The sequence below is a fragment of the Sorex fumeus genome, unplaced genomic scaffold (genome assembly GCF_029834395.1).
Source record: "Sorex fumeus unplaced genomic scaffold, SorFum_2.1 ptg000013l, whole genome shotgun sequence".
Classification (NCBI taxonomy): Eukaryota; Metazoa; Chordata; class Mammalia; order Eulipotyphla; family Soricidae; genus Sorex; species Sorex fumeus.
The window spans coordinates 12,370,538-12,380,214 of record NW_026606070.1 but is presented as its reverse complement, the minus strand read 5'-3'; the positions used below and the strand labels follow the sequence as shown (position 1 = coordinate 12,380,214).

The 9,677-nt window shown below is 39.5% G+C and overlaps 1 protein-coding gene across 1 annotated transcript; it reads right to left on the bottom strand.

Moving 5' to 3' along the window:
• Positions 1-2,941: 2,941 nt before the first annotated feature.
• Positions 2,942-7,970, bottom strand: CXCL9 (C-X-C motif chemokine ligand 9). Its single transcript, XM_056111518.1, has 4 exons — positions 7,876-7,970; positions 6,224-6,350; positions 4,279-4,363; positions 2,942-3,046 (listed from the first exon to the last, which is right to left on the bottom strand). Exons 1-4 carry the CDS (start codon positions 7,934-7,936, stop codon positions 2,942-2,944), a joined length of 378 nt encoding a protein of 125 aa, XP_055967493.1. The 5' UTR covers positions 7,937-7,970.
• Positions 7,971-9,677: the final 1,707 nt, after the last annotated feature.

Sequence of the window (9,677 nt, the reverse complement as noted above, 5' to 3'; positions counted from 1 at the left end):
GTCCTGAGTACTGCTACGTGTGACCCCAAATTAAAACCAAACAAAAAGAAAGTCAATATTGTTAACTGGCAGTGTTTTTCATATTTCCCATAGACTTTATTTTCTGTTCTCAAAGAGCCCATATAAAGGGCATTCATATATTTCTCTCAATTAAACCTTATCTGAAATAAAAGCAAAGAAAAAAAGAACATGTGAAGAATTTTTCTTCTTCTTTTATTTCCTTTTGGGTCACACCCGGCGATGCACAGGGCTTACGGCTTACTCCTGGCTCTTCAGTCAGGAATTACTCCTGGCGGTGCTCAGGGGACCATAGGGGATGCTGGGAATCCAACCCCGGTCGGCCACATGCAACGCAAACGCCCTACCCACTGTGTTATCACTCCAGACCCCCGAAGAATTATTCTCACACATGCAATAGTTGAAGTACATGTTTAAGGCACTTTTTTTCAAAATAAAAATTAGTTTTTTAATAAGTGACTCATTTATTGATACCCTCATTATCAACAAGGGAAATATCTTAAAGTACAAGGTACATATGTCAATACTGCTTCAAACTTAATAATTATTTGCTTAGCATATACGTATATTCCATATATGATGATTGATTACTGTGTGTTTATATATATGTTCTTTAGTAGAAGTACATGGCCTTTGTTATACACAGTCTACTTTGCCTGACTGATGCATGCTAATTAGAACACAGGCCCTCACATTTCTGGAACATGTAGGATCTTCCGGGGTGTGACATGAAAAGAGTTAAGAGTCTCATATTTAGAGAGAACGAAAGGGAATGCCCTGCCACAGAGGCAGGGTGGGATGGAGGGGATGGGGGGTGGGAGGGATACTGGAATCAGTGGTGGTGGAAAATGAGCACTGGTGGAGGGATGGGTACTTGATCATTGTATAACTGAAAACCAAGCACAAAAATTTTTAAGTCTACAACTGTACCTCATGGTGTTTCACTAATAAAAAATTTTAAAAAAGAGTCTCATATTTAGATAAGAAGGTGGATTGACTTACCACTGGGCAGCACTAAAAATTATTTGTAAAGAGTGACAAAATTTCGGAAAGTATGTGTGTTTTTAAAAATTCTGGCCAAAGACATTCTTCCCCACACAGTTTACTCAACCTCCTTTTTGGGAGGGTTTTCAAATGGGCATCCACCATGCTGTTGCTCACAGCATCTGAGCTCCCTCCCGCTCTGGGTGTCTTGCTAACCCTTTCTTCATAAAAGCCAATATAGACAATTACAATACTCACTCTGGAGCACACTATATAACAATGAAGTGGTATTTACTTCAAATTAGTTTTCATAAGGATTCTTGGTAACTTTTGCATCGAGTCATAGAAAACTTCTCAGGAATGACCTTAAAGGATTATCGGGTAGGGAAAGGACAGCTGTCCTCCAGACTCCCTCTGCTTTGTACTAGTCTTTGATTGGAGGCATCCTGTATATTTTATAAAATCAGCTCAAACCATTCCCAAGAGTTTTAAACATTTCCTTTTTATTTGTTGGAGTGGCCAAGTTAATATCCTGTCCTAATAAGAAAAGGATGTTGCAACACCACAACTTCCTCAGTGTAATGATTATCCCTGAAGATAATAAGCATAAGGGGGGAAATGAAAATAAAAGATTGACACCATAAAAGTAACAAGTAAACAGCCAACTCCTTCTCTATAATGACTGCAGTGAAGAAGTTATTCAAAACCTAGTTCCACAGTATCTTAAGATCTTAAGCATGGTTGCTGCCCTCAAGGAGCGGACCATCTTGTAACAGAGAGATGCACAAAAAAAACCCCTAATCATATAACAGACAAGTGCTGACCCATGGCAAAACACCAAAAAAAAAAAAAGAATTTTAAGGTAATCTGACATAAAAGTTCTACTTTATATATATATATATATATATATATATATATATATATATATATTTGCTTTTGGGTCACAACCGGCATTACACAGGGGTTACTCCTGGCTCACACACTCAGAATTACTCCTGGCGGTACTTGAGGGACCATATGGGATGCTGGGAATCGAACCTGGGTCACCTGCATCCCAGGCAAACGCCCTACCTGCTGTGCTATTGCTCCAGCCCCTAAGATGTACATTTGACTGAGGTTGAATGGGAAGAAGGTGCTTGCTCCTGCAGGAATGAGAAAAGTGAAAGACGGGTAAACCATGGCCTGTGTTACAGAGACGAGGCAGGCATTGAATTTGGTAGGATGGTGGGAAAGTGGCTTGACTGAAGCCGAGGAACAGTATGAAGAAATAGGTCTGGGCGTGCAGTTCAGCACCAGTGCGTGTGCTCTGCGTATAGGAGACCCTGGCTTCTATCCCACCATCAGTTCACGCATTCAAAGTGGAGTCACAAGGCCTTAAGGGCTAGAGAGAAGGTTTTGAAAACAAAATGCTAGTGTTCTCCAATCGTGGTCCCCTCAAGCCATTGACAAAAGCTCTCACACGCACCCTATGTGTTATCTGTGTTTTGAGTCAGCTGCAGATGCTGAGAGCCATGGCAGATTGGCGAGATCCAGCTCAATTCCAAACTGCTTGTTTCCCAGCATGTTGGAGTTTCCTGACATGTGCCTGAGAATTTACTGTGTGGAAGCTGCAGTGGGTAGCCTGGAAACCCTGGCCTGCTCTCCCAGGCAGCTGTTGTGTGTTGGCTGTGTTGTGTGGACAGTTGTCCAGATCATGGATTTTAAGTATGATGAAATTGAGTTGACTGGAAGTGGAAGGACAAAGACAAATTTATTAGGGACTAACAATTCTTAACATTGGAATTTAAAAAAAAAACCAACATTGGCTTCATTTACAATTTCAAATTATTTCTTTGCATTGATTGTCTAGGCATACCAATAAGCATATGAATTAAGATGTGATCCCTTCTATAATTTTTTTAGTGTAATTAGAAAGAACTCAAAAAACACAAAATAGTTCTTATGTAGTCTTCTTCTGATGACGCTGTTGAGATTTTCTACGCTTTTGAACTTTTCTGATTTTTGAAGATTTTTTCCCTTTCATTTGCCTCTTCTTTTGATTGCTCTGTAAGGAGAGGAAAAATGAAAAGCAAGTTTATCTTACCGTATTTACTTCCCTATGTAATGTTTGGACTCTCTTGTTTTCTCTTTATCCTCGAAGCTAATGTAGAGTTGAATCTTCACTCTTAGATGGGCTCCTTCAGATTCCCTCTCCATGGCTCACTTTGGAAAGGAAGCGATGGTCTTCGAATTCTTTTGTCTCTTATTGGATGATTTCAACCCTGACTCAGCCTTACATTCAAGCCCCCTGTCCAACTGCGGCTTTCTGAGCACTAATGGTGCCTACATTTTACACCCAGGAAACCCCCACTTGGAGAAGGTGAGCTGTACTTCTGGTACGTCTGTGGCAGAAGTTCCTGTCTTTTGAACTCCAGGGGCCATGCTCCCAGTCACATATTCTGTGGCCCTCTTCAACTGTCATACCTTAGCATGTCATTTAGAATTCTTAACACTTTGTCCTTGTCTATTTTTCTACCTGAATTCTCTCACAAACTCGTCACTTCACTTGAAGTTTTCCAAAGAACAGCAAACTCTCTGGATTCTATTTTTTCCTCATATAGTTTTTATCTTCCTGGTGAACTACTTTCTTTTTTTTTTCTTTTTGGGTCACGCCCGGCAATGCTCAAGGGTTACTTTTGGCTCTGTACTCAGGAATTACTCCTGGAGGTGCTTGGAGGACAACATGGGATGCTGGAATCCAACCCGAGTTGGCCGCGTGCAAGGAAAACGCCCTACCTGCTGTGCTATCGTTTCAGCCCCTGAAATACTTACTTTTTAAGATCTAAGTCAAATGATAAATCACCTCAGCTGTGTTTTCCTGCCCCTTGACAGGAAAATTAATCCCTCCTTCCATAATCTTCAGGATTCTTGTGCCTATCTTCATTTTATATTCCTCACATTGTACCCTAATTAATTGGTGACATATTTGCTTTAGAAGGAAGGGACTATCTTATTACTTTCTAACCTCAGTCTACCATTCTGTCCACTTTAATGAATACTTATTGCACCGAGTAAGAAAGAAAGGCTCCCTACCTTTACAGAGCACATATTCTAGTTCAGACACCTAGAAATTATACTATATGCAGGGATACATTTATACCTCAAGGTGCTGACATTGCTTGAGAACAAAACAGGAACACAATAATATACAAGAGATATTCTTAGCTAGATAGATTTTTTTTTGTCTTTTAGAGTGAATTTCTAAAATAAAACAAAATTTATTTTTCCTTCACCAACCTTTTTCTCCCACTGTTTAATCAAATTCTTCACTTTCGCTGAATCTGGGTTCAGGCATGCTTGACTTCCATTCTTCATTACCACACTGCCAAGAAAACAGTAATTTTTTTCTTTTTATAGTTTAAATGCTTCATATTGCTCCAGAATTCACCTACCCAGTTGTAATAGACTTTTACCATTGCTATGAGCATCTGACATCTTCATTTTTTTCTGTGTTCACATTTTCTAAGTGAGTGAAGGAACTTAAATAAATTTTGACAATAGCACATAACTCTAAAATTTGGGGGATTTGTTTTGCTTTTTTCAGGCCATATCTGGTGGTACTCAGGATTTACTCCTGGCTCTGCATTCAGGAATCACTCCTGGCAGTGCTCAGGGATTGTATGGAATACTGGAAATAGAATCCTGATTAACAGCATGCAAGACAAATGCCCTACCTGCTGTACTATTGCTCCAGCCCCAACCCTAAACATTTTATATTCATGATTTATGTGTAACTAAAGAATCTTATTCTTAAATTTATTTTTTTCCTTAAATACTATACGAAAATAGCTATTTAAACAAAGAAACAGAATATAGTAGTTAGTAGATCTCATTTTTAATGCAGAAACAATGAAAATTTCCATTAATTTTGTTAAATTTTATAGTGAAATGACTTAAAACTTAATAAAAACCTTTCATTAGGCAAGATTAACAGGTTGGTTGAAGTTTTAAGATTACAGTTCCCTAGTAATGACTTAAATATAAAACTAAAATGCTCTGATATTATCTCATAAGAAAAGCAGCCATTTACATACATCACCCTTTATTGTGAGGTTAAAAACTTAAAACATGTTTTTTAATCTATTTATTCTGATCTTTATAAATATATTATTAGTAGAAAATAATATTTCCATACAACAATCTTATTTCAGAGCAAAGAAAAAGGAAATAATCTGCATTTAAGTATTTTCACATATATAGGTTATGGTGTATATAAATATATATATATATACTCACATATATTTTAATGATCATTTTGGCCATTAAAATGACTTTATAAGGGATTGTTTTATCATAGAAAAATTCTGTATATTTGGTATTCATGAAAATTTTCATTATAAAGTTATATGTATTATGTAATTTTATTTTTGTGCATATGAATTACTTAAATACACATGCATATATTTTATGTGTATTTGATTACACACTAAGCAAGTGAGGAAGTTCACTCAACTTTCGGTGTGTGGGGGATCACACACCAAAAGTTTAACAATATTCTTCACTGGTGGTGTAGATAAAAGCTTCATGGATGCATGAGGCTCCAAATTCAATTCCTGAAACCCTTTGATTCCCACTGCTGCTAGATATGGTTCTGCTGGACCCAGAACATTACTCGCAAAGACGCCTCCTAAAAACAATATTTATTTCTGGATGGTAACATTATGGGTTATGTTGATGCTCCTTTGAATAGCACAGCGGTAGGGCGTTTGCCTTGCACGCAGCCAACATGGCCGACTCGAGTTCGATTCCTCCACCCCTCTCGGAGAGCCCGGCAAGCTACCGAGAGTATCTCGCCCGCATGGCAGAGCCTGGCAAGCTTCCCGTGACGTATTCGATATGCCAAACACAGTAACAACAAAGTCTCCAATGGAGACGTTACTGGGCCCGCTCGAGCAAATCGATGATCAACGGGAGGGCTTTAGGGCCTTTTAAAAAAGGATTTTTTACAATGAATAAGAATTACTTTTGGAAATATATAGCAAAGATGTCTGCTTCCTAATCCCGTTTTAGAAGTTTGTTGTTTGTTTGATTAAGAAAAGAAAGAAGCAGCGTGGAGTTATGAAGGATTTAACAAACTGCATCTTGAAAGATCTGGAAGCGCAAGTTCTTCTAAGGCAATTTCCTACAAAAGATAATGTTCCTTCCCATATGGCACATGCATGGTAAATGACTTTTTACTTACATGATTTCAGTTTTATCACAAAAAGAAGATGGGAGGTATTTGTCAAGGCTCTTTATAGAGTTGATTTTCATAGTTCCTGAACTGGTGTTGATGCAGGAACAGCGTCCAGACCTCGTTACAGGGGACCCTAAGGGAAAGAGAAGAAATAGAGAACATTAGTTTATGGCAATGTTTTAAATTAGGTGATCCATCCAAATGATGCAGTTGACTTAATATGATCATTACTATTTTTATTATTTGTGAATATATATATATATATATATATATATATATATATATTATTAGGTTTTCGGGTCACACACTGAATTGCTCAGGGTCTATTCCTGACTCTCAGGAATGACCCCTGGGAGTACTTGGGGACTATATGTGGTGCCAGGGATTGAACTGGGGTCTGTGGGACACAAGGCAAGCACCTTAACTGAGCCCGTGATTATTTATTGTATCTAATCATCACCACACACCTTTGAAGTAGGTCTTATCTTCCTTTTCTAGATAAAACAGTTTCAGAGAAGTTCTTATGAAAGAACAAGTCATTCAGCTTTCAGTAAGTAGGGGGCAAGCTTCTAGCTCAGGTTTCTATGAGTCCAAAATACTCTTAGTAACGATACTTGATAAGCTTAGGAAAAGATGTTTCCACAGTATTTAATAAGTGCTTATTGCAGATCAGACACACAAAAACGCACTACGTATGTTCTATGCAGACCACGATTTCTTAGACAGATTTCAAAGACATTAATTTTCTGATCTAACTGGAATAGAGCAGGTGTCAGTTTGTACAGAAAACTCTACCTATAACAATAGAGTCCTTCACATTGCCAATTATTAACACCATCCTCATTTGAGTTTGAAGTGCTTCACACTTTTTAAGACTCCTTAAAATGTATTCTCTTCATTCCTTAATTCTTTCATTCATTCAGCATCTCTTTTTCAGTGCTTACTGTATGTCATGCATTGGGGAAAATATAGTTATAATACTTCCATCTTACAGAAGAGGAACAGAAAGTTTAGAAGAGTATGCTAACTTGTTTAAGATAATAAATGCAAGTAGTAAACAAATTAGGTAGAATCTGATTATTGAATCCTCAATTAGCTAATAACATACCTAACAAGAAATAAAAATGTGACAAAAATAATTTAGGAGACAAAGTCTTTCATCTCATTTTAACCAGTACAACAGATGTTTATTGAACACCTACTACATGCCGGGTTGGAGCGATAGCACAGCGTTCGCCTTACAAGCGGCCAATATGGCCGACCCGAGTTCAATTCCTCCGCCCCTCTTGGAGAGCCCGGCAAGCTACCGAGAGTATTCGATATGCCAGACACAGTAACAACAAAGTCTCCAATGGAGACGTTACTGGGCCCGCTCGAGCAAATCGACGATCAACGGGAGGGCCTTTACTTACTTTTTACTTTACTACATGCCAGGTATGCACTCACTTAGATGGTAAAGACGACGTTTGACTTGGCAGGTCGTTGGCAAGTCAAAAGCTATAAATTCTGGATAACTGACTATATCAATAAAAATCTTTTACTTTCTGAGACATGCAAAGAAATATTCTATATTGGAAAAAATAGGAGATTTTTATAGAGATATATAGCTAATATTTCTGAATTTACTTACTAACCTCACATAATATAGAATCATTTACCTTGAACGGTGGCCAGAGTCAGGATGATAATACCCAAAAGGAGTGGACCACTTCTCTTCATAGTGACAGAATGGAGTTCTCCTGACTTGTTTCTCTCTTAATCTTCAAGCCTGAGAATTTCTTTACAGAACATGCTTTTAGGACTCATATTTATTTAGGAAATCCATTTCCTTCCTCAACTATAATTGGCTGATCTAGCTAAACAAGCTACAAATTTAATCGTGCTAGGGGAATCCCTGCTCTCAGATCCAAGGGAATTTTTGTATGCTTTATTTCTATTTCACATAACTGGGTGGATTATAATAAGGGTTGTGAAACTATCGCATGAGCAGCTTTGAACACAATTACAACTGCTCACCTTGATAAAGAATAGGCTTTATAATGAATCATAAAACAAGAATTGGAGATGTGACTTTTATTTTTTATCTTTTGTTTATTTTGGGGTCACACCCAGCAATACTTTGGGGTTAATCCTAGCTCTGAACTCAGGAATCACTCCTGGTATTGCACTGGGAACCATATGGGACGCCGGGGATTGAAACTGGGTTAGTCACAGGTTAGGCAAATGCCCTATCCACTGTACTATCACTCTGGCCCCTGGAGATGTGATTTTTTTCTTTTTATATTTATTTATTGAATCACTGTGGGAAAAGTTACTAAGCTTTCAGGTTTAAGTCTCAGTCATATAATGATCAAACACCTTTCCCTTCACCAGTACTCATTTTTCACCACCAAGAATCCCAGTATCCCCCCACCCCCCAAATGCCTGTGAGGCAGATGATTTCCACTTAACTCTTCTCTACATTGATTACATTCATTATTTTGACAAAAGATGCACCATTATTGTTTAGAATTTCCCCCCAAACAATCAGAATTCCTGAAAAGGCATTGTGAAATATTTTGTTTTCTATAGCTGGTTATGAGACTCATATAATGTCACATGGCCATGATTTTGGATTTCTGCAAAGAGCCAGATAATTACGAGATTGGTTTCTGTGTGTCTGGTGTTATGGCCGTGCTGGAGAGCTGCTCGTGGGGGGCAACTCATTACCTCGATAGGGCGTGAAGGACGTGCTGGTACTGCCCCCCTTCCCATGAGACTGCAGTTGCCCTGTCACAGCCGGCTCGTACCTGACTTTCCTATATGCTCTGAGGTGGCCGCCACCTTGCTGCCAGAAGGGAAAAGGCGAAAGGGAGCAATACCCTTTTCCTCCTGAGGAGGCATGGTGCTGTAGTTTAACGCATGGTCCATTCACTTTTCTGCTGCAAGCTGCCGGGTTCTGGATTAAGTCCTTTTGCCTCTGGAGCCATGGCCATGCCAGAGAGCCGCTTGTGGGGGGCAACTCATGACCTTGGTAGGGCGTGAAGGACGGGCCGGTACCGCCCCCTTCCCATGAGACTGCAGTTGCCCCGTCACCGCTGGCTCATACCTGGCTTTCTAATAAGCTCTGAGCCGGCGGCCACCTTATGCAGTCCAGATGCATTTCTGCCAAAAGCAGAAATGGGTTTCAAGATTTGTTTCTGAAACAAACGGTACCATGGCTATTAATCAGCTTGATCAGGAGCCAGAGAGGCCATTTGTTGGTGGCGACTCAGGGTCTCATTGGGATGGGGAGGAAGAGTCGGCTCCACCCCCATGTGGTGAGGCCCCGTATATCTTGTCACTGCAGGCCCAAACCTAACTGTCCAGTAGCCTCTGGAGGATGGTGGTCACCAGGCCGCCAGGGGGAACAGGCCAAGGCATGAGACCTATTCCCACCTGGAGTGGCCCAGCACCAGTAACCTACTGCAGGAACAGGATG

Coding starts and splice junctions, on each gene's coding strand:
- CXCL9 (XM_056111518.1), bottom strand. CDS start 7,936: ATGAAGAGAAGTGGTCCACTCCTTTTGGGTATTATCATCCTGACTCTG. Junction 4,364..6,223: donor TGTGATAAAACTGAAATCAT/GTAAGTAAAAAG, acceptor TTTTCTTGGCAG/TGTGGTAATGAAGAATGGAA. Junction 3,047..4,278: donor TTAAACAGTGGGAGAAAAAG/GTTGGTGAAGGA, acceptor CTCTCCTTACAG/AGCAATCAAAAGAAGAGGCA.